This window comes from Astatotilapia calliptera, chromosome 19 (genome assembly GCF_900246225.1).
Source record: "Astatotilapia calliptera chromosome 19, fAstCal1.2, whole genome shotgun sequence".
NCBI classification, from domain to species: Eukaryota; Metazoa; Chordata; class Actinopteri; order Cichliformes; family Cichlidae; genus Astatotilapia; species Astatotilapia calliptera.
In genome coordinates this window covers 26,199,516-26,225,015 of record NC_039320.1, presented here as the reverse complement: position 1 = coordinate 26,225,015, position 25,500 = coordinate 26,199,516, and the positions used below count along the sequence as shown (strand labels likewise).

At 40.6% G+C, this 25,500-nt stretch overlaps 2 protein-coding genes across 2 annotated transcripts; both read right to left on the bottom strand.

Moving 5' to 3' along the window:
* Window positions 1-3,219: 3,219 nt before the first annotated feature.
* lin52 (lin-52 DREAM MuvB core complex component) lies at window positions 3,220-16,060 on the bottom strand (the record flags this gene model as incomplete). The annotated part of the gene is made up of 6 exons (XM_026153004.1): window positions 3,220-3,615; window positions 12,608-12,691; window positions 12,880-12,946; window positions 13,046-13,083; window positions 13,169-13,243; window positions 15,928-16,060. Coding segments are annotated over 6 exons (453 nt in total), but the record flags the coding sequence as incomplete, so codon positions are not given.
* A 460-nt stretch (window positions 16,061-16,520) lies between these two features.
* On the bottom strand, window positions 16,521-25,185 carry pomt2 (protein-O-mannosyltransferase 2). Its single transcript, XM_026152161.1, has 21 exons — window positions 24,086-25,185; window positions 23,926-24,010; window positions 23,736-23,840; window positions 22,856-22,964; window positions 22,527-22,635; window positions 22,249-22,408; window positions 22,047-22,153; window positions 21,881-21,963; window positions 20,059-20,168; window positions 19,890-19,956; window positions 19,705-19,765; window positions 19,535-19,613; window positions 19,245-19,396; window positions 19,067-19,158; window positions 18,901-18,977; window positions 18,740-18,811; window positions 18,608-18,667; window positions 18,422-18,527; window positions 18,203-18,343; window positions 17,824-17,935; window positions 16,521-17,234 (listed from the first exon to the last, which is right to left on the bottom strand). The coding sequence occupies exons 1-21, from the start codon at window positions 24,376-24,378 to the stop codon at window positions 17,129-17,131; spliced, it is 2,286 nt and encodes a 761-aa protein (XP_026007946.1). The 5' UTR covers window positions 24,379-25,185; the 3' UTR covers window positions 16,521-17,128.
* Between the last annotated feature and the right edge of the window lie 315 nt (window positions 25,186-25,500).

Here is a 25,500-nt window from a genome sequence, read left to right as displayed (position 1 = left end):
TTACTTTCTTTACTGAGGTAAACGTGCCAGTATTATGCAAAAAAGCAATCTGTGTGGTAAAATCAGCATCGTCACAGGTATATCATTCTAATTAAAACCTGTGGGAATGAGTCATGTGGGTGGTGAAAGCGTGGGTCTCCGTTATGGAAAGAAGAGTCTGGTGGAGCTCAGAGCCTCAGCTGATCAAGACTTTAAAATTTGACTATTAAGAAGGAGAAAAAAATATTTATTGCAATCAGTGGTTGGCCAGTTGAAACTAATTAGGCCCTATTTGGTGGAAATTCTATTAATGACGAAGTCAATGTTATTAGGATATGCTAATGGCACATCGGCCTGCTGGGATCGAGTCATTTATTAACAAGGAAGAGTGCGAGTCACAGGGACATGGCAACTACAGGGAACTTAGTTCCCTCCCTCTCACTCAATCATCACTCCTGTTGCAATCTATACGTTTTTTTCTTCTCTTCTCATGATTTTGTCGGTAGTAGGATGGTTCCTCCTTTGTGTTTACTTTTATTAGTCCATCTCCTCTGAAAACTGGTCCGTGCGGATTTACATGCAGAAGAGAGGATGACTAATAGGGCTCGAGATTAAGGGAAGATTTAGTTCAGTCATTCGTGTAGATTAGGTTGCCCATCAAAGACCTGCAGGATCTAACGCATGTAGATTAAAAAGAAAACAGCTGTTGGATTTGATTGTTTTTTTCAGTTTGTTTATTTACCCCCCCCCCCCCCCCCCCCTCCGAGAACGCACATACACACACACCCTACATCATTTCTTTTCTTCCCCCCGCTCTTCGTGCTTCCGTGCTGCGTGTCCTCAAACATTTGGAAATGAAAGCAGCTTTCAGAGAGGAGTGGCCTGCAGAAGGTGAGGCTCTGCTAAAACAGCTGTGAGATTTAAAATGTTAAAAATAAAAAGGCCAATGCAGCGTATTTACGGGAAGGTCACACACACACACACACACACACACACACACACACACACACACACACACACACACACACACACACACACACACTGGTGAATGGATAAGTCACATGGACTGCCTGTGGCTTTCTTTTGAGGTGTCCAATCTGACTGTTGTCAAACTGTTCAAAAAACAAAACAGAAACGTCTTATGCAAGAGGTGTGGGTGCTCAATCAGTTTGAATCCTCGGTGTTGAAACAAGGTGCAGGCAACTTGATGACAGCGCACATGTAGCGCCGAGTCAGGGAGGGGGGGGGGGGGGGGGGGGACTACTAAAGCTCAGCCAAAAGCCTCTGCTTTCCCAAAGCACTTCCAGGGCATGATGTTATGCGATGCCCTCCTCCCCTCTCCTCCTCCCCCGGTATACTGAAATAGTTTGCAAGCCCCGCAGCTTTCTCATGGCTCCTCCACAATGGCATGTTTGGTAGCTGCCCGTCGGCATTGCTTAATTAGGCGAGGAGTTGATTAATTTGCACTAATTGACAGCTAATTTAAGGACTCGGGGCACATCGGATTGACGTTTGTCGGGGCACAGAGGCTACGTGAGGTCAGGGCAACGCACTGCGGATGGATGGAGTGTTTCTCTTTTTTTTCTCCCTCCATATGGATGACCAGCTCTGCGGGGACTGACCCGTTTCTCGAAGAGACTGCTTGGCTGGACTGAGGCTATACGGGTGACAGGAAGCCACAGTGCGTACACCATATTGAGGATGTCAGCTCGTTTAACACGTCAGCGCTCAGCAGACTGATCAATGTTCGCCAGTCAGCATCAACAGGTGTCTACATTCAGCCAGTCCCACAGACGGCAGGGGCACTTCAAATGGGCACAGTTGTTGCACTGAATGCATAAATGCGGGAAATGCAGACACACTGACTTTAAAATAATGCACTTTTTTATAATGTGTATAAGTTCTGCAACAGCCTACGATTAGAATCACAACATCGTCAAATGCACTCTGTAGAGCATAAATAAAAGAATGCATAATCTAAGCTTCTGCACTTTAATATGAATAGAATTTGCATGATTTCAACCAATCCCCTCACAAACTATTAACTTGTCCTGTTTTGATATAACATTATTACACGTTTTTGTGTGGGGGCTTTCACAGATAATATGAAAGTAGTTTTTAATATTTATATCTAGAGGGACTTCACCTTTTAGCAAACTAGGAAGTGTAATGCGCTTTAAAGTTATTGAATGCATTAATAAACGAAGGCCTTCCGAAAAGAGAATAGAGACGATAAAACTGGAAACACTCAGTTTATTTTTTGTGGCTTTAAAATATCTACAAATTATCAGTAAATGTTTTAACTTCATAAAGCCACCGCGTCACAAGTCATTGGTGACACTTGGTGGGATCAGATCTAAAAAATAATTCTTCAGTTTGATCCCTGGTTTTATTTCTGTTTCTCAGCACCCGAATGACAAACTCCAGCTTAAGAAGCGTGCACAGGCCTTCAGCTTCTTGAGGCCATAAATAAAGACGGGCTGGGCTTCTTTTCTGTCCACGCTTTGCGTCAGCGGCTCGCCAGACTGCGCGTCCCAGGACACTTCAGTAAGAAACACGGACAAAGCCAAAGTGCTGCATGAATACATATTTTCGGAGGGGTGAGCCAGGGTCCGTGTAGGTCACGAGGGGTGAAGCCAGTGAGGCAATGGCGGCCTCTGTCCGTGTGAATCGGAAAGACGACTGGGGGCTTATTACCGGCCTGGGGAGAAGTGTAACTTGTTGGGAGTGAGCGGCCAGAGCCCCTGCGACATCTCCAGCCGAGAACAGTCCGAGGCATTGTCTTACCTAATTATGGCGGATGGACTTCTTTTTGTTTCCCATTCGGCATGCCTGTCTGATTCTCTTTTTGCCCGACCGCTAGCTCCGACAACGTTGAAGTGTGCTAATTAGAAAAGAAATGGTCCTAGTAATTATGTCAACTCTTATTAACGGCGATGACAATGAGCAATATTATTTTTACTCAATGTTTTGTGTAGGAGACCCTGCTTCCAATGCTCATTAAAAAGAAAACATGCCCCGATAGCCGAGAAAGTACTCCCACGTCGGAGCTCCTTACATGTCCACAGCAGAGAGGTGCTGCACTCTGTGGAGTGGCAGAGGCATGAAGTTATTGCCCTAATTAAAAGAAGTTGAACAGTCTCTAAAAACTTTTGCATCACTACAGTTGGCTCCTTTGGCTGCAAACGTAATCAATTCACAGGAGACTTAAATTCTTAAAAAAAAAAAAAAGCAAAGATCTTTTCATTTTAATAGTTTATTAAATAATTTCACAAACTGAAAAAAAGTTTCATGTTCAAAAGTATGAATAATTAGGGAACATTTAATCAAGGTAGATCTACAAGTCAGAGAGAAATCCAGAGAAAAGCAACAACTTTCAAAAAAAAAGAAAAAGATTATTTAGAGAACAGCAGTTGTACAGAGGAGTCTGATGAGAAGACATCAGCAATGTTAGTGAGCATTTTGCTCTATTTAATCAGAATGCAGTCCTTGAACTTGACTGTGAATGTCTGAACATGTTCATAGCGTACTGGTGAATGCAACGACTGCAATCACTGTGAAATCCAAACAAAAAGATAAATCACTTCTTGGGCTTCTCCAAGATGTTTAGAAACTTTCCTCTGGTCATTTCTCTGGCTGGAAAACAAGAAAACACATATTTTAGATAAACTACAGCACAGTGTCAGAGACCTTTCAACAGTCTTCTTAGTAAGTTGTTAAAATCAGAAACAAATCAGTCTTGTGCAACACTTGGTTACAGCTCTAACAACTTCAGAAAAGCTTGTTAGTAATGCACAGCATGTATTTAATATCTCCAGTGTCACATCGGGAGGCAATTTATACAAACATCTGTTCATCCAGGACATGAAAATCAACATAAAATTGAGACGTAACTACCAAAGAGTCTTGTGATTACAAAATTGTTGGCTCGCTGTAGTGAGGTACAGGTACTTAGACCTATGCATGTATAAAAGTATTAATGTGTATGTGATTTAAGAAGCAAAAATGATTACAGGTTATGAATAGTGACAGACACTAACAGAAACATAATACTCATTCAAGTATTAAGATGAATAATTGAGTGAGTGAAGGCTTCATTGTTAGGGTTGCGCAATGAACTTAGTAGTTGCCAGCCTAGAGGTCCCATTGATAAATGTACGGGGCTGTGACAGGTCATCCTCCCCAAGAAATATTACATTATTCAGACAAGATGCACACTGTCCTAAAAAACTATGAGTTGCTAGTTTAGTTAAAACTCTGGATACAACTGTTTTAAATCTGTTGGTTTTCTTCCCTTTTTTCTTATAATTTAACTCTGTGGAAGCTGATGCTTCAGATGAGAAGAAATTTAAACATAATACACAGTGAGTGCAGCAGCCTCACTTGCTATTAAAATGTTATGTTATTAAGGGGCGGCCAATCAGAAAGAAGGGGAGAATTGAGGAAAGAAGAGAAGAGCCCAGTAAGGAGGATTATTTTCAACTCTGAAAATAGAATAAAATGTGAAAATTAAAAAAAAAAGAGGTGGAAAAGAGCATAATAGATCCTTCTATATTGCATCTACAGGAGATGAGTCTTCATACCGTTTAGATTTTCCATTATAACAGAGTGTAAGCTATTTAATTTGAAATGTGTATAATGAACAGCAATTTTATCACATCCACACACTAATAAAAGACCAACCCTACCAACACAGTCGCTTACTGTCACTATAGCACCAGATAAAGAAATGTATTCAAGTGGGATTCAGTGAACAAGGTTTTGCCAGCATCTTGGCACCGAGTCTTGAAAGATGAATGCTGAAGATCCTTTGTTAAAATGGCTTTCTCTGGGAGACCAATCATTGCTGAGGCTTTTCTATCAAAGACAAACCCGAGTGTGAATATAGAGACTACAGACAGTTTCCTGCAGCATCATCATAAACCCCACAGAGGCACCTTCTTGGTACAGTAATGACTCTACTCGAGATAAGAAGACGATCAGCCTCTCTGCTTCAACTACAGATTTTAAAAAGCACAAAGCTTAGATCGCCTTCTTTACTGTTACAAATGTTGTACATCAGACAAATAAATGATGACAGAGCAGCAGACAGCACTTATTTTAAATGGGCTTTAAGCACAAAGTCGCCCACCTTCATAACGCCTGTTTGGTGTCTGCGTGTGCTGGTGCAGAGGGGCCCCGCCTCCTCTGTCCAATGTGGCTAATGAAAAAGCCAGGGCAGTTAGTAATTTAGATGAGTTGCCCAGGGTGGAATGATAATGGTGCATCTGGGCGTGGGGGCCATGTCACCTTGAGGTGTCCATCATTAGGTTGAAGATGATGCTAACTGGAATGGGATGGGTTCATTTTCCAATTTTCCATCTCTTCAAATCACCCTAAACGGAGTCATCAACGGACCTCTGGCCACGCATAGGATTCTTTAGATTGAAGTGAAGCCATCAAAATTAGGCAAGGGAAAGCAATTACACTGGGATGACCCTTAAACTGGCAGAAAGATGGTGTCACTATTATTTGAAGCAGCATCAGAAGGAACAGTAAAAGGGCAGCAGTTAATATTTGCATTTTTAACATGAAATGCTTCTCTCCTTCTTATTATCAATTTCTCCAACCCGTGACGAGCTCAACCTGTAAAACAGATCAAAGATAGCAGTGCCTCTCCTGAGATTACGCGCCCTGCTGAATGTCTCATTAATTACGGTTCACTTCAGCCTCCCCTTTCTCAGATAGAAACTCAAATATCTAATATCATAACATTAAAGACATTAAAGTTATGAAATAGTAATGTGGGATTTATTTTCATAAAACGAGAAGTGCTGGCAGCGTGCGGGGCTCTGTGTGTTAGTGATAAAGTTTTTAAAAAATGCAAAGCGAGAACAAACTGTAACTAAATATACTGTCACTGTCTGCAGACAGACCACAGGCTCTATCCAGCTGAAACTGAAAGTACCTTAACCTAAAAGATAACAAAAGCCAGTATGATGTTTGAAAAAAGTTAACAAAATCTGAGAATATCCACAAAAACTGTCTGTATTTTTTCTCTTTTTATTTCTCTGTCATTTTTTCTCTTATTTTTGGTTCCAAACAGCTTAACACTCCTCATATGTTTTAACAATGCAGTAGCCCAAGCAGTTTCATAAAAATCCTCTATTAAAACAAGTTCTAAAAGTATTTTTAAGACTTTAGTTGAAGCTTTTTGCATCTGCAGTATAAAACAAGAGAGCTACTACTACTATTGCTATTATTTTAAAGGATTTGGCTCTTTTGCATCAGCAATGTTACTCTGCAATTCCACTGAAAATTTACAGCACTGTTACAGCTGCAGCCTCCAGCATGCTTCTGTAATATACTCATGTACAGAATTTTTATAAATGCTCAGAGATATGACAGCTACAATGTACAGAAAAAACAGCAACGTAGTAGAGTCTATGGCCTTAAATGCGGTGCAGCATTCTGCTGTTCATGCAACAGGGATAATAAAAATTATGCCTATTTGTGGAGTGATGATATATTCAAGTAAAGTACAAAATCTCTCAGTCACACAGTTCAATTCAATTTTATTTTTTAGCGCCAACATACAACAAGAGTGACCTGAACGTAATGACATTACAATATTAGAGAGTAAACTCCAACAATCAGATATAAGCGAGCACTTGGTGACAGTGAGAAGGAAGAACTCCCTTTTAACAGGAAGAGACCTCCATCAGAACAAGGTTCAGGACAGAGCAGCCAGATGCCATGACTGGTTGGGGGTTGAGGGGAAAGACAAGACAAAAACTATTGCAAGGGAAGATATATGTTAACAGCTGTCTGCAGTGGTTATCTAGTTAGTGCACAATAATCACACTTTTTATTGCAGGACTGAGTAGACTAGACATAAATAAAATTTTGAAGACAGCCTTTGTCTTCTCCCATTCAGACTGCATTTGCACGTCAATGGCTGTGTCCCAATTCAGGGTCTGCAGCCTTAAAGGCCGCATTTTAAGGCCGATTATGTCACAGCGACGCGACGAAGGCTGTCCCAATTCAAGGGCTGCTCGAAATGCGGCCCTCAAATGCGTCCTTCATTTCCCTGAATTTTAAGGACGTGGCGGTGTAGACTTCGTGACCCAACGTATCCCAGAATGCATAGCGCGGCGCTGGGTGTGGATAATTTTGCCGGAAAAAAACGGCGGATGAGGGGCGGCCGAAGAGTAAACTTTAAACTTTAAGTAAGTACTGAATATTATGTCACTTATTTATGTGCAAATGTTTAATAACGAAGAACATTAAAACATTCCTGTTGGCCACATGTCTGCAAAGTTATGTGACGTTAGTGACGTTTGTACTAACTTGGTTTTACAGCCTTTACTTTAAAATATACGCCGTTCAATAGCTGAGCTTAATCTCACAGAGAATGATCAAAGCTCATGTAGGAACAAACAAATGAACAAAAGATTTTGTCCTTCATTTCTGTCAAACACAGCTGTATGACACGTTTCCAGCTGTTAGTATCATGGTTGCTAGGCAACCTGGGCAGCGCAACGGAGGCTAGAGCGTCCCATTTCACAAGCCTCGCACTTCCGGCCTTAGCGGTCTTTAAGTACGCGGCCCTTGTGGGCCGTTAAGGCTGCAGACCCTGAATTGGGATACAGCCAGTGTTTTCTACTTCGTATCCATGTTCTCTTTTCCCTGTAACTCATTTTGGATTTGAGCCCAGCATCCATGTTTACAAAGTATAGACGGACCAAAGTGGTACCCTCACAACCCAAAAATCACACATAGATTGCCATATACTGTAAACACACTCAGACGAAATTATGTATCTCAGATAAAATGTAACAATAAGTGGTTGATCTTAATTACAATGTTTATTTTGCTGGATCTGTCTTTTCGAGATTTTCTATGACTGATCAAAAGAGACTCCAATAGCTGTTCATTTTTGGAAAATAAACAAAAGAGCATTACTACAGAAAACCTGACTCACTCAAAAGCTTGCTGACCAACGCACACAAACACATACACACAGGCTTTGTCATACACCCGAAGAGATCAGATCAATACTGATTAGGGAGACTTAGAGATTTGTTTAGTTGATTAGAAAGGTCAATCACTAATTTTGCACTAAGTTAATCAGCATCTTGTTACGACTACCATCCATACTAAATGGCACCTCATGGATTCTGCAGGCCATCGCCTTGTCCTGTTGATTTGTTACCATCTAATTATCATTTAGCCCTAATGGCCACAGATTCCATCATCATATGTTATGGTAGGTTATCAAACACAGCCACAACATACAATATATGTCAATTTTACCTAAATTAAACATTCCCCTTGGCTTGATTTGCAAATTTAAAAAAAATAATAAGAAATTGTACCTTATCAGCCCCATACCCTCTGGATGTGGATTTTGGCTCTGATTTGGTCCACTGAAACAATGGAGATTAACCTATATCTGCAAGCGGCTAAGTATGCCAGGAAATATGCCCTTTGAAGTATCAGAGCCTGCACTGTTGCAACCCAAATGTTGCTGCAATTTTCTGCTCCACACTGGTAAATCATCCTCACTTGCCAAATCCCATGTGGACGAAAGGAAAATGCAGAGGAAACGCAGTGGTGTAACATCTCACTTTCCTCTCATTTACAACAAGTGATCTGCGTGCCATTGTAACAGCCCCCCTCCTACCAATCCCCTGTGTATAAAATGAGAGTAATCATCACTTTGCCCAACCCAAATCCCCCCCCCCACCACCACCCAAATGACATGCTCCCAGTGAGCTCCCCGATGCCTGTTAGAAGCCAGGACCGATGACCACCTGGGTTAACTGAAGTCGCAGACCCCAAGTCTGACGGACCCGATTCACTTTCATTAAGCGTTAAGAGGACTTATCTGACCCTCAATGACCATCGCCGAGAGGTGCTCAGCTATTACGGGGTGTAAGCTTTATTTAATGGATTTAACATCCACTTTCACTGCCCTTGTCCCCAGGGATGAGGGAGACACAGAGGAAATGACACACACAAACACTCAAGCATGGAAGGACTTGGAGGCACACATATTCATCCAACGCACCCGCTGAACACCCCCGCCTTGCTACACATACACCTGACGCTCATGTTTGTGTTCAAAATTCAATTACCCACTTATTGATACTTCACAGGGATATTTAAGATGCAGACACGAGCTGTGATTTCCCAGGGGAGCCACTGGTTCCTCTTTATGTCCCAACCGAGAGAGGCCCACCCCTCCTCCTCCTCCACCTCCAATGCATTTTCGCCCGGCTGACACACACACACACACACACACACACACACACACACACACACACACACACACACACACCAAAACAAACACATCTGCACCTCCCAACCCCTGCCCCAGCCTATGCCTGTTCAAGAGGTGTCCTTATTAATAGGCAATCAGTCAAAAATCATTCATTAAAAAGCCTAAAAGGTTTTACACCCGCACTATGATTAGCTGGGAAAGAAAATCCAATGAATTCCTAATGCCTTTATGGAAATGAGGTGTCATTTCCGATCTGCTCAGGGAGGCAGCAGCAGGCAGGCAGGACTGAGGAGCAGTGAGTATGTGTGTTTGTGTGTTAGCTCTGCCTCTCTCACACAGCCCCAACACTGATTCTTGTATAAGATATGATGAAGCTCTGTCAGATACAGCTGCAACATGCTTACCATGGAAGGAGATGCTCATGTCAGCCTTTTGCAATATGTCTGTTGAACTACTTAAGAGTTTTCAAGATGATGAATGATGACGTGTATAATTATTAGTGCTAGTTATGAAATAAAACCCATCCATATTTTAGCAATGCCTGTGCGGGAGCCAATTTCAGAAAGCTAATAACAGAAAGCCTACAGGTACTAAGTGCTTAAGATGATTAAGAAGGTAAGAATTGAACCATCCTAGATGCTTATTTTACTTTCAGCACACATGAGGTGCCACTGTGAATGAGATGCACCACAATGCTGCCATTCATTCTAACTATGAGACCAAAGAAAAGCAGGGGACAGGTAAAAAGGCTAGCACAGGGAACTAGCAGAGGTTAGGAGGAGGAGGAAGAGTGGTAGCGGTGGTGGGGAGGTATCCTCTGTTCCTCATTCAGCTGTTGTCAGCTGAGGTACTTCATAACCACCCGCCCTGCGGTCAGCCCGCCCTGATGGATTGATGGAGGCACATTAGCACTAGTGGGGCCCAGTGAATGCAATCATATTCAGCAGCGGCATGCTTCTAATAGGCCGGAGATTGATCCTAAGGGTGTGGAGGAGGTGGTGGTGGATGAAGCCCCATTAGGAGCTGTCAAAGCAGGGTGACCTTCAGTCTCACCTTCACACAAGAAGATGCAACAGAGTTGGCCGGGGTATGTGCTGGGTGGCATCATGGCAGGAGAGAGGTAACGCAGGGTGCAACAGAAGCCACGACATATGATTGCACACCCAGAAGGCAACGAGTCGTGTCGTTTTTCTTTTTTTGGAATCGAATTATAAGTGATATTTTTCCTTACAATTTTTATAACAATGTGGAGATGACAAAATTATTTTGATTAGTTCTAGCGCCTGGCAAAATTTTGAGGGAGGAAAATATATTTAGGGTTAACTTTAAAACTTTAAAAGGGTGCATGTTCTGAATATATTATAGTAACCACTGCTGAGAAACATCTGATGTCACTGTTATAAGTTCATGAAAACACTCAACAACCACAACAACAACAAATTTTCTGTTGTTCTGTGTAATATGAATCTTCAATAACAACAACTAATGACACATTCTAGGGAAGACATGTTAAATGGCAGTCAGTTGAGGCCACAAGTGTGAGAGTGCAAAATCCCACCAGCTCCAGCAGCCGTGTTACCAGTCGTGTCAGTAGCTGAGGCCCTTCAGTGCATCCCAAAGGAACACTCAGCTTTCAATTACCTCCAATAACAGCACTTATCAGAGTCCTCAGCTTTCCCTAGAGACCACAGGCTTGATGCCCACGCTCAGTGGCCCACGACAGGGGTATTCATCATGGGGCGGAGTAACAGATGGGGCCTGAGGAATAGGCACGCGCCAAACCCTCTGGGACTAACTGGGCCAGCATCACACAGCCCTTTTTTAGGGTTGCTTGTGGGAGGAGGCTGTGTCCTTATCCCCCTCATATCCATGTTACATACATATGTACAAATATTAGAAAAAGCAAAAACCTACACTAATTCTGCTTAAGCGCATTCTAGGAAAAGGGACATTTCTGGTTCAAATCTCCTTTCTCACTGCAGTATGGTGGGCGGGTTTTCACTACTTGATTGTGCTCTGCCATTAACCAGCTCCAACTTTAATGGTCCACATGTTGAAGGGGGGAGGGCAGTAAATCCTGTCCTCTGCCCTCGCTCTGCCATGCCTCTGCGGAGTATGTTTACGGGTACTGAAGAGTGCACAAACATGATGAAAAAGTAGCTGAGATTTACAAGGCCTCCCCTGACAGCCCGGAAAAGGAGAAAATTAAACCAGAGAGCATTAAACAGGCACCGATTACAGGGCTGCTCTGACACCAATAATAACCGTCATTGCGTCCCGTCATCCCGGGGTACATGACATGATTGCAAAGCCTGCAGTCCTGCACCTATGACAGCTAACATCTTTATACCAGCCAGATTACATGCTTCTCCTGGTTTAGGCAAAGGCTGGGAGATCAGACATTTTTCAACTAAATAGATTTTAAAGTTATGGCTTATGCAACTAAAGCACAGGCACCCTGTTAATATTTATGTACCGACAGACATTTGTAGATGAGAGCATTGTAGCAAATCTTTGCCATTAAAATCACTCAACCATCTAAAAATCTCACATTGTTAGACAGTTGAACATGTGCTGCTTTCAAATTTTTATCAAAGCCTATCCATATTATTTTTTGCATTATTTGGCTCAGATTGTCTTTATTGACTCTTACAAAGTACTGCACTTCTAGTGTAATTGAGCCAAAATCTGACCATTTTGCCCTTAGGTGGTAATTTAATTGAGTTAGCAAACTTTCCATGTATATTTGTAAGCATAAAAAAATGCTAAGGTTGTATTGCCATGACAGGGGTATATCACAGTTTTTCACCACTTGCATGCTTCTAAACTGGAAAAATTAAAACCGATTTTTCTCTTCGGGAAATATGAGCACTTAGCTACATCTCTCTAATCCACACTCCACAAGGATTATGACAATGGTGGCACTGGGGGAATGGATTAAAAATAGATTTTGCATCCATCAAATGCTTAGGCATTTGTCTCCTCTGGGCGTACTTTTCTTTCTTACCATTCAAGTTTACCAATATTACCCTAAATACGGTATTTAAGGCGTTGAGGTCAACATGCTTGCTGTTAGACACAAGCTTTGGGAGTTGAAGTTACATTTTCATTTTTTTTTCTGTCTTTGGACAAAAGCATACAGGCCCACGTGAACTTAAATCTATTAGGATTTCTCAGTGTTATGATTCTTAAAGATGCTGGGAAGTTACTTCTTCCAGACAGAGAAGCAAAACCCAAGAGAGGCCTATGAGCACCATCTAGTGGTAACATGTGACCACATCCTTTTCGCACTCTCAGTGATTTTAAAGGTATAAAGGCTGGATTATCTGTACACTGGCATGTGTGTGCTGTTTGTGTACTTACACTCCTCTAAGCCCAGTTGGTATGCTAGATTCTGAAGTCCTTTGACCTTCTCCATCAGGTTGGCTGTGGTCAGGCTACCCAGCTCTACAGAAGGATAACAAGACCCATAATAAAAGCGCTAACCTAACTTCAGCAAAATGTTAACCATTTTGACAGGATTATATATTAAGTCTGCTTCTGTCCACCAGTCTTTCTGTTTAACACCAACTGTAACAAGTAAATTGAAAAATCTGTCTGGAAAAAACCCCATAATTTTAGCTATTTGGACCAACCTTTCAACATTTCAATATCCTCACTCTCCAGATCTGACATCCATTTTGGAGGTGAATTGCAGATGGGCTGTGATAAAGAGTTACAGATCACACATCATGAAGTGTGACAAGCCTATTTATGTTTCTAATGTGTAACTCAAACTCAGCCATATTAAATCTAACTCACAGTTTTACAAGATGCAGCAAATTCTGCGACTCCAGGCACTGTATGAGAGATCAGAGAATAATAAAGTTTATGCATAATAAAAGCTACGGTAACCAGTCACATAGGAGCAGGAGATAAACTTACACTGCTCTGGCCACAAGTCTGGTGACGCTCTATCCAACTTCTCAAAACTCAGCAATGACGACTCAAAATCATCACCTATCAAGACAAAGAAAACAAATTAGAGCCAGTAGATTTATGTTCCTACTGTAACCATGAGGGACGAACTGTGGGCGACGAATACAAGAATGACATTGTGGATGCAAGTGGCAAAATGATGCTTCAGCGTTTTCTTAGAGCTAATATTCCTCTGCATCAGAAGGAGCCACCTCAGGCATCTGACGAGCTAGGCACTAAATAGATGGATGGATTTTTACAGAGTAAAAACATCTTTATAAAAAAAAAAAATCTTTCACCCAGTGACAGTTGTGATAGGGTCCATTCTCCCTGCAACACTGAATAATCCTGAATAAGTGGTTTTTAGATACTTGTTAAACTGTAGCCAGCAGGGTTTAAGTGTCTCTGTTATGAGGAGGGAATTTTGTCAGCATGATTCGGGTTCACTTGTTCAGAAAAACATGGGTCTCCTAAAATCAATACATAGCTGTTTAATAATCACCTTTATCATATAATTAAAAACAATTCTATTTTGATTATAGAATAACAATGGTCCCATCTATATCAGATTCTATGGTACTCACAGTCACTAAACCTTATTTTGGACTGATAAGTCACAAGGCGCTCCATTAAAAAATAACAGATAAGGATCTATGTTTAGCAAGAATGGTGTTTCAGTGAAATTACAGGGATGTAATAGCCTTAAGAATTAACATAGAATTAAGTTGTCTATGTATACTTACAGCATGTCACAATTATATAAAAAGTGGAAAATGCTGGGCTGTTTACCAGCTTTCCAACAATGTATTTCACAAACTTTCACAAACACTGATTGACTGTGCACCATTATCTGCTCAGCAGTAACATGACCTGCACACAGTATCAGAATCAGAATCAGAATACTTTATTGATCCCTGGGGGAAATTATTTTTTGTTACAGTGCTCCATTTTAAACCAACATTAAGACAAGACAGACAATACGCTAACTAAGAATAGTACAATATATACATATATATACATACATACATACATAAGTCACTTATAAATAAATATTTGGAAAAGAAACATGTGTAGTTGTAGCAGCAAACAGTGTGTTAAGTGGATGCGTTGTACAGGGAGATGGCCACAGGCAGGAATGATTTCCTGTGTCGTTCAGTGGTGCTTTTCGGTAATCTCAGTCTCTCACTGAACGAGCTCCTGTGACTGACCAACATGTCATGGAGTCGGTGGGAGGTGTTATCCAACATTGTCTTTATCTTGGACAGCATCCGCCTCTCCGACACCACCTTGAGGGAGTCCAGCTCCATCCCCACAACATTGCTGGCCTTACGGATCAGTTTATTAAGTCTGTTGGCATCTGCGACCCTCAGCCTGCTCCCCCAGCATGCAACAGCATAGAGGATCGCACTGGCCACCACAGACTCATAGAAAATCCTCAGCATTTTCTGGCAGATGTTGAAGGACCTCAGTCGCCTCAAAAAATAGAGACGACTCTGGCCCTTCCTGTAAAGTGCTGTGGTGTTTTTAGCCCAGTCCAGTCCAGTAGTGACAATACAGGCAGAAAATTGGGTCAGAGCCAATCTGTTGGGCAAATTGTGTGATAACACCTTATTTTAACAGCCTTGGGCATCTTCTTCCATGTTTAATGTCATGTACAGTACAGTGCAAAAGTCTTGAGCCACCCATCATTTCTTTGCATTTTCCTTCCACTGAGCCAGACTTTGACCAGTGTTGGCTAGTAGTTTTTCTTTGGCCATTTGTTACTTTTCCCCTTATTTTCCACCTTATGATTAATAGCTGACCATTTTCAGAGGATTGTTTGTCAAACCACTTAACACTGATTTATGAATTCATTCAAGCATACAAAAGCACTAAACTCAAGAGGTATTAGGCACTTTGTTACTAGCAGCCAATTGCAAAACATAATTTTCTCTAATTTCTTCAGTTGAATCTACAAAGAAATGACAAATATAACACGGACTGAAAATATAAAATAGCATTTCGCACATCAAGGAACCCAAAGAGCTATTACCCCCAAACCTGGCATATTTACAGAATGCAATGTGCATCTGAGGAAAATGTCAAAGTATGTCAAATTACACAAAGACTAGATTGGATGGATTGCAATGTTAAATTTTGGGTCAAATTACTCTCAATTTGTATGGATGAAATCACGAGAGAGGTACAACAGTGAGTGTCTACAGTCATCTGTAAAACACACGGTGCTTTACTGTTAAACATACAAGATGATCAATTTCAAGTACACAGCTTCCAGTAATAAGAATAACGAGATGTACAACACAGAAAAAAAACGTTGGGAAAAAGAAGAAGAAAGCAATACAACCAAAACAAAAACATTACACTTGTTATGAAACTGGTCTAAGGAGGGATGATTTAACCTGTTAGTAGTACAGCAGTAACTAACAGCTAATATTTTAGCTAGCAGGATGCACAGCTTCAGCTCTGCGAGTCAGACTACACGAAAGAATTCAAGCTTGCTACCCGCTCTTCTTCCCCATTTACTGGACCGAACACCGGGGCTAGTGAGGGCTTTAGCCAACGGAAAAACATGTCCAAACAGCAAAAATACGGCACTAACATGCGTATTCTGTCGTCTGTGGGTCTTCAAATAAAACAGGATTATAGTTCTTAACGGTTTAATGTGCTTAAAGATCTCAATTTTACATTTTATACACAGCGTCGCAGGGTAAAGAATTAGAATTTACCTCCATTTGGAGACGCCATCTTCACAATAATCACGTGATAAACGACAGCCAATGGCAGCGGCAGCAGCAGCTCTGACAGTTGACGAGTGTATGTGGTGTACTTCAGAAACACGCCACCAGGCGGCCCGCCGGTTTATTGTTATATCCAGCATTAAGTTCAAGTCAGAAAAAAATAGAACGAACATTAAGTAACTGACGGTTATATTTGGGTCGGGGTGACTTCGGTTCCTACATTTAAACTAACAATATAACTTTGGGAGCACAGGAATATGTTTATACACCTGCAACCAAAGCAATGTATTATATTATATGTAATTCTTTTCAAGGGGACCAATATCAAGCTGTTGCAGTGTTACTTTTTATGTTTTTACATGGATATTACTGGAATGATCTTTTGAACTCTATGACTTTTATCAGATTTCTAAACATTTCTGAGCTTTTGGGGATATCTCAAGTAGTCAATCATATTTTAATTATCAACACTGAAAATACCATGTCTAGTAAAGACATGCTTCATGTTATTGTACAGAACATAAAAACAATTTAAAGGTTTCCTTCAACTTCAAAAATGTAGAAAACTTTACATGTATAGATACAGAATGCAGTATCACTGTTTATTGATCACATTAAAATGTAAACAGAGTCGGTAATAGTCTTACATAGTATAAAAATAGTGTGTAACACACAGCACTAATGGCTAAATACAGTACCAAAATACTAAGTAATGAGTAAAATCAGAAAATCCCTAATCAAAATACAGTCTAATAGTTTCTAACTGTACAAAATTTAAAAACGAAAATCAGGGAGATGTAGCATTTAAACCTTTAAAACTTACTTTTTAAAAACTTTTTCCTTTCAGGCACTTTAGCTTATTGTTTTTAATTACAGTACACGTTAAATCTAGGAACAGAAGTTGTGATGTTAGTTAAGGCCTCTCAGAGACAAAGTTAAGATTCCCACTTACACCACAATCGGGCTTTCACATTGCATTGAGTTAGGTCTGCCTTAACAAGCATTCTTCATGCATGATAGACAACGTCAGGTGCAAATGCTGTGACACAAATACTAAGACACGTAGAATTTCAGTCAGTACCTTTTAAGAATCACTTCTTTGTGCAAACACTACTCTGTCAGTTTTAAGTCCCTTATACTCAGAACAGGTGCAAGTCACATCATTAGTGTCATCTTCCTGCAAAGCAGACTAGAACTCCCAGGAGTCCATCCACTTCAGATCAGCCATGGCGCTGCCCGGCTCGTGTGCTAGTGGACCCGTCATGCCATAGGACAGCGGATGAAACAGGTAGAAACTGACAGACAGTGAATGGATCAAAGTCAGTTACACTAAGTAGATGAAATACTTCCATTCTTGTGCTAAAATGGGCTATGAGATCTAAAGTCACAGCAGCAAGAAGTTCAGTGTAATTATTCTTTTAATATTTAGTAAGAATTAGCAGAGAAGCTTCTTTCTGAGAGCCAGATGAGAAGGTTGTAATCCTATTAGAATATCTGTATGATAGTCCATCCAAACTTGAAAACTGTATTAAATCTACATGATATACATGACAATATATAGCATATTAAGAGCACCTGCTTCCTTTAACTTAAATGATTTATCAATCATGATGGGCTGTAGGTATTAATCTTGTCATTAACTCTCAACAAAACAATAACAATCCTTTAATAATTCATAATCCTTTCATCCACAGCAAACAGAGTCTGCTACAAGAACTTCATGGCTAATTAAACCATTAGGACCATCAAGAGCATCAATCAAAGTATAAAACAATAGTTGGACTATCATAAGGAACTACATTATGTAGCAGATACCTCACAGTAATGATAGGCTGTTTCTGACAGTGTTAAGAACAAGCTGATTCTTCATAGTACTCAGCTCACCTGTAAAGAATACTAAACAGAAGCAGCAGCTGCCCAGCTCGCTGGAACCAATAGGAATAAGGTGGGTGGAGTAGAAGGTCAGCACTTCTGAAAAGGATGTCTAACGTCAGTCCTGGAGGAAAAAAATACAATTATTTAACCAAAATTGCAAAAACTGTCTGTCAAGTATGCAAAACTGAGATAACTGTGTCCTAAACACTGTCGACTCTAATGCAAGCCATTAAGTGAAGTAAGCTGTAAGTGAAGTATTGGCGACACTTTCACCCACCAAACCTGCTGAAAAAAGGTTCTTATGTGTGGCTTCTACTTCACTTCTGTACCCCTGCACTCCCCTCTACACGTTATAGTTGGAATACAGAAATCCAGCACAGTTTGGTACCTGTTAACATGCTGCTGAAGAGCATTGCAGGGAAGTAGTGGTGAAAGTAGAGGATACGACCCATGGTAAAAAAAGGTGCATAATGCAGGAGCCAACCGAGCATCAGCAGTCCACCTCCTCTCACAAGCACAAGAGAATGCTCTGAATCACAGGACAATAACGCTTTACTTAAAGTCACGATGCAAACACATACTGTTAAGGCACCATTATTTACCATACCTATTCTTTGTTGGCCCAATGAAAAACCTCTTTGGGTGGCTATGGAAGCCACCGCCACCATGGTGAGATACAACCCCAAACTGGCCAGATTTATCCACCACACCACCTGAAAACCATTTTCACCATGAGGACACTGATCTGCTGGTTAAATGAGATTGTAAGCATAAAACTTAAAAACAAACTTACAGGGTTCCCCAGCAGGTAAACGCGGTACTCTGTCGCATTTACTCCTGAAAACCTCAAGCCCTTCACGGAAAGAAATTACATGAAGTTAAAAGATATTAAAAAAATAATTTTATTTATTTATATTTAAAGCACCTGGTAGTTGATTGGCCAGTGCCAAGGTTTGGAATTCATCTCATTGTCTTTGGGTTTTAAGCCACTATTTCCCTAAAAGACAATAAAATAAAATGAAAAGAAATGAAGATGCACTTTCTTTTAAAGCAGATGAGCTTATTTATTCTCTTATTATTACTTACTCTAAACATAACAATATGGGACTCCAGTAAGATTTCCAGAAAATTGGGCTTCAGCACAGACAGACTAATGTTGGGTACTGCCAGAACACACAATACACAACATGTTAGCTGCTGTCTGACATCAAGAAGTGCAAACACAAAATAGGAATGAATGAATTAATCATACATTTTGGATTAATATGGTCCTCAATGTTCCACTGAGAGCTTGGGGTCTCCTTCAAGTAGGGACTACAGGTCACCTCTATTTGTTCCCAGCCCCTAAACAGAAACAACACTTGTAGTGCGTTGTGTACAAATCGGTTGTGTACAAAGTCATCTCAAATTTAAAAGTATGCTCGTTTTACCACTTTGGAAGAGTTTTGCCAGAGGAGTAAAGCACACAGCCGGTAGCTCGATGTAGAAAGCGAACTTTGCTGCGCAGCACCTTTACTGGGTCACCCTTCCGACCTCCGCACACCTCCACCTGCCACAGGTCATTGGCGTCCCCTGTGCCATTCTAAGAACAGACCAAAAATAATTTTAGTGTTGGGGTACAGAACACCCATAAAACCCCAAAACAGAATATGCAATAAATCTGTCGAGTCCAACTGAATCTGTATTTTTAGTGCAGATGTTATGTTAAAGCCTTCCTTACAATGCCATAACCTGTAACCTGGAAGTGCTTCTTGGTCAGAGGCGCCTCATGGAGGTGACTGTGAAGGTTACGAGTTGTCCTGAAAGAAAAACACACACACAAAGAGATTTGGGATAGAACTGAGACTGAATCACTTTAAATAAAATGTGCATTTTTCTTGTCATACTTACTCTTTATGCTCCAGTCGAACGATATCACCATGGCGAACAAGATCAGGGTTGCCAGATTGAGCTTATTAAAAAAACAAAACCCCAAAACAATAGATATGAACAATAAAACAACAACTCTTTATCCCAGCTGGATTTTAACATTGTATTTGGCAACATTGTTAAATATATCAACGTCAGTTCCTCACAATTATTATCTTGTTGTCTGTGAACCACCCACAAGTTGTTGTAGTCCTTATGGAGGTAGGCTGTCACCTGTAAGCAAAGAAATTATAAGAAAACATTTAAAGTTAAAAAAACAAAGAAACTACAAATATAAATATATAAAATATTTCAGTTTTGAACAAGTAGCCTGACCTGCTGCTGCCTTGCGCCAACTCCTTCTGGGTATAAGTGCCAATGAGAGTGCAAATAACCTCCAGCAATACGGAGGTTTTTTATCGTAACGGTAGAGCCAAATGCCAGGTCTGCATGAGAAAATCAACAAATCATAGGATCACTACCATCGTCAGAAAATGTAAATTAATAAATTAAATTAAACTTTTTTTTGTTATGTCTCACATAACCACATAATGCACACAATCAAAAAAATTTTAAATAGCTAAGAGACTTAATAAAGTCCAATTATTTTACTGTTAAACAATTAATTTGCATTTAATAATATTTATATTATAATAATAATAATGGATTGGATTTATATAGCGCTTTTCAAGGCACCCAAAGCGCTTTACAATACCACTATTCATTCACTCTCACATTCATACACTGGTGGAGGCAGCTACAGTTGTAGCCACAGCTGCCCTGGGGCAGACTGACAGAAGCGAGGCTGCCATATCGCGCCATCGGCCCCTCTGGCCAACACCAGTAGGCAAGTAGGGTAAAGTGTCTTGCCCAAGGACACAACGGCCAGGACAGAGAGCCCAGGGATCGAACCGGCAACCTTCCGGTTACAGATGCGATTCCCAACCCCCTGAGCCACGGTCGCCCCAATCTGTAATCTTACAGAACATATTTCTTTATATTTTGCTTCGAAGGAGCAAGACTTTGTTGCAATGCAGTTCCTTATTTTAAAAGTGCTCTTCTAAAAGTCTTTCTCTGGACATCGGCTGCTTTTTCACTCAGTTTCAGTCCAGTCCTCGTCTCTGATCACAGCAATATTTTTTGTCTGTTAAGCCACTTAAGAATCAATTTTAAATTGTTTCTTTAGGCACACTGTTAGTAGAACTCTGGTACAATAACATGCCATTTGTTTCCATTTATTTAGCAAAGATAACACAGTTTGACAGGCACAAAATTATTGCACCAAGGTGATTCCCAAAGTAAAAGTGGAAAACCTGGCATACATCATGTGAAGTGTGCCGTAAAAATAATTGAGGAAACTGGACAAGTGGAGGACAAAAGAAGAAATGCCAGGTCTAAAAACTAACTGTAGGAGATCAACAGCATCTAAAAGTCATGTCCTTAAGAAATGCATTTAGTCAAAGCTGTTAGGTTTGCTTTTGCACTGATCCTGAGAATGAGACCGATCTGTCTTCCCACAGCCTTTCCCGAAACCAAACCATACAGTTAGAGGAAAGCACAAAATGAAAACAGAACTTATCAGTGAGAGAAACAGAACCCAAATTGCTGTCTCCAAGTCTTCTGTGATTTATGCCACCGCAAATATCACAAACATAAATTTGTGTGATGCAATGTAGAATTGCAACGGCTTCGACTTTGTAATAAAGACTCGGACTGCGTTCTACAAACAAATGATCAAACAATTAGTAAATAATGATTAGTAATCAATATATCATTTGACATTTACGGTAAATAACTATTAACAATTGCTGAATTAACGATAGATTTCCCATTTATCAGCAACAGTTGATGTCAAGGTGTTACATCATGGAAACAAGTAAAATAATTACATTTATTCAGAGTGTCTATTGAAATGTTTTGAAAAGTAACAAGTGGTCCTTGCACCAACCGCTTAAGGGATTAAACCCTTGATAGTGAAATCCTTATAAAACTTTCCCAGGACAGTAAAATGTAAGCAAACCTTTCAGCCCATCTGGCTATCATATTAGAGGAATGTCTACGTTTCTCTTTGACCTCTTTTTCCACTTTCTGAGTAGCGTTTAAGTAAACACAGCTGCAGTGACATTTGGTTTTATTTAGAGCTCTGTTTGCAACTCACACTCAGGCATAGATGCATTGTGTAGGTTGTTCCCAATTAGACGAGACTGAAAGGCCGAACTGAAGAAACCATCTCCTGGTCCACTGGCAAGAAAAAAAACATAATGATTACTCACATAATACGGTGAATGTCAACATATGTGTACTTATTAAACACCCATTCTCACCTTTTGTTCAGCACAACAAAGTGGACAGCAAATATTGTAACATAGAGGATGACGGGAAGCAGGATGAGTGCAAAAGCCCGAGCAAGAAAGTGCTTTGCAATGTCCACCTGGTGCCAGGAAACATGAGGAAAAGGGCGGTCAAACCTCCAATAACCACTGACGATATCGGCACCAGTAAGCTTAGTAATATCCTGCTGTTTACCAGCGAGAGACTCATATCTCCCAGAAGTCTCCATAGGTCCCAGATTGTGTTCAGTCCCACCAGGATGATGACAAACAGACCCACAAACTTTACCCCCAAAGCCCCAGCAAGGTTTATACCAGTAAGTACCAACCAAAGCCACCAGGAGGCACTGAAGGACCTGGAAAAAGAAGAAAGAAAAGAAAAGATTCAGTAGGGAAGAAGGAAAGTAGTTAATATTATTAACAGGCCATAGTGAACCTTTCACCTTTGACAAACAGATTCTATTGGTGTCCTACCTATATCTCTGCTGGTTGAATTTCACCATACTCAGCACTGCTGCCATGATGAAAAACATGAGTATAGGGTCTAACAGGATGTACTGGGAGATGGTGATGCAGCCAGTGTCTGTCAGAAAGGTGTTGAACATATTGATTCACCTCAACATACACAGTAATCAAAGGAGGTATCAGCTGAAAAGGAAGACGATGACCAGGATGGAAAATCATTTTTAAGTCACTCTGAGTCAGAGTCATAGTGTAGTCATTTCTTCACTGCTTACATACTGTTCGTATGTGTAAGAAATCCATAGCAACTTTCATCATAAGACAATTAAATGATGATTTACCAAATATGAGCAAGGTAGCAGCGATGATAGCAGCGGTGCAGGAGTTAGACAGCTCCAGCACTATAAGGTAGGCAAAGATGGGGAGGAAGGAGCCCAGCGTGGCGCAAAACTGCAGGAAAGGAGGAAGAACAAACAAATCAGCACCTTGAATTCATTTCTTAGGTATTTCTTACATTTGTCTATTAAAACTGTATCGGCAATCAATTAGGAAATTCCATGTCGACTGCATACATGCTTCCAGTCTGACAATCTCTGAGACATTTCTTCATAAAGAAACTACCAATTTTGAGCTTTCTAATATTTTAAGTTTGCATATAAAATATACATATTTTGTGATGAAGTTAGGGGCATTATACATTTTCCCCAAACTAATTTTTTAAATATTTACATTTTTCTTTATAAGCACAGCCCCAGAGGGTACATTTCAATACTTGTGAAATTGACAGACTTTATGAAAAAGAGCATACATTTAGTATGGTGGTTAGCAATACCTCACAGAAAGAACGTTGGGTTCAAATCGACCATCCTACTGGGACCTTTCTGAGTGGAGTTTGCATGTTTTCCAGGTACTTTGGCTTCCTCCCACAATCCAGAAAGATACAGTTTGTGGGGTTAGGTTAACTGGTGATTACGCAGAAAATGCACTTCAGAAAAGGCCCCTGGGATCAGCACAAAAAGTCTTTTTTTGTATTAACATGCAAACTAATTTCAATTCAATTCAATAAAAATTTAATTTAGCAGATTTACTGTTAAGAATCATATCATAAACCAGGATTTTTTAATCAGGGAAATCAGAGAGTGTCAGACAGGGAATTCTTATATTTGGTCAATTCATGTTTTGACCCAAAAAGCAGTTTTCCAAGTGTGACAAGCAGCATACCCCTCTCATCCCCCAGTAGTTTTGGTTTTCATATTTATCTCCTGGCTTTATGAAAGGAAAGGTGCCATCGTAGCCACTCATGTAACCAGCCAGCCCTATCAGCATCTGCAACAGAGTGTCAAAGGTCAACAGGTACGGGACTGAAGAGCCTTGCATGAAGACAGACCAAAGACATACTCTGCCATCTCACCTTCCCAAGAGGAGGGTGAACATCAAAGAAGAAGGTCCTGTTGATGTAGTAGCTCCCCATTTTTCCAAAGTGAGTCTCATCCCAGCTGAAAGACCCAAATCACTCATCTTGTAAACAAGACTCAAAGTAAGCATTGCTTCATGGAGTAAATGTCACTCACCACACATGAGGGGGCTCAGTTATCATGTAGAGGCGTGTAGAAAAAGACAGCCCTGCCACCAGCATTAGCAGCACTTTGCTTGGAGACTCAATGCTTTCTCGAGCCAAAAACTGACCAGATGGTCCGTTTGAGGACTGTGTGTCACCTCCTGCTAAGTGTCCAGCAGTTTGACTGTTCTTGTCCTTGGACACAGGAGTGAATGTGGTCTGAAAGCTCTTTTCTGGTGTGGGGCATGTTTTCCTGTTCCGTAGTGCTAAGGTGTTCCACTTTGGAGTGCATTCTGCTTTTGCCATTAGGAAAATAATCCTCTAATACAAACGACTAGATCCCTTTCCCACCAGGTAAATCAGTATTTGGGTGATACTACCTAACCATATGATATGTGGTGATACCTAACTGCGCTGTCAGGGGGCGAGGAGCTAGACTCAGCACGGATATAAATAGGAAGAAACGTTTGAACAGCTAGCAGCACTTCTCAAAGCTGTGTGTCAAAACAGGCGATACAGACAGTGAACGTCACACCTACTCTACTCAACAAATTACAACACATGATATCAGTTACACTGCCCCCAACTTAATGACAAATTTCTTCAATAACCCCCCTCTCTAACTTTCTAGCTAAGTACGCCGCTGGTCCAATGGCGACATTTAGAACGATATTAGCTAGGAGCTAACAGTCTACAATTACTGCTTAATTAATCAGTGGTTTTACATTAGGAGGAGCCCGGCACCTTACGGGAGGTTGTAGCTCGAGTCAATGAAACACGTTTGAGACACGCTGGCTTCTAGGAGATGTATTTCTGTGTAATACATCCACGTATTTATGTGGACGATGGATGATGAAAGAATAAACTAAATTTCCCAAAATCCTTCTTCTTCTTCTTCTTCTTCTTCTTCTTCTTCAGTCAAGTTTAACGGCAGCTTGCATCCAAAACTGTTGCATTACTGCCATCTCCTGGCTGTTAACCGTCCGTCACTCCTGAACCCTCAGATCCTCATGATGAGACCAGTACTTCTCAAAAAACGAAAAACCACCACTTTCCCTTCACCACGACTTAACTTTTTAACCACTTGTTCAAACGTAAGTTCCTCCCAAAATCCTTCTGGGATGCCGTAGGGATACCTACGGATCCCTGAAAGGGTCATGTTGGCATGTTAGGAATTTTTCTTTGAGATTTTTCTAAAATATTGTTTGTTAATATTGTTTAATATTGTGTTTGTACATTTCCGTTTTCCTTAATACACTCATGGTATACTCACCAGATCAGGGAGCCGCTTTTTAGACTGCGAATAAACGCATTTAAAATTTGGCCAATGTGGAAAGGCGTGAATACGTTGGTGTAGTTCAGAAGTAAGCCCACTAGAGGGAAATATAGTATAATAAGTACGTTTAATTAATAAGAGAACATCTCACG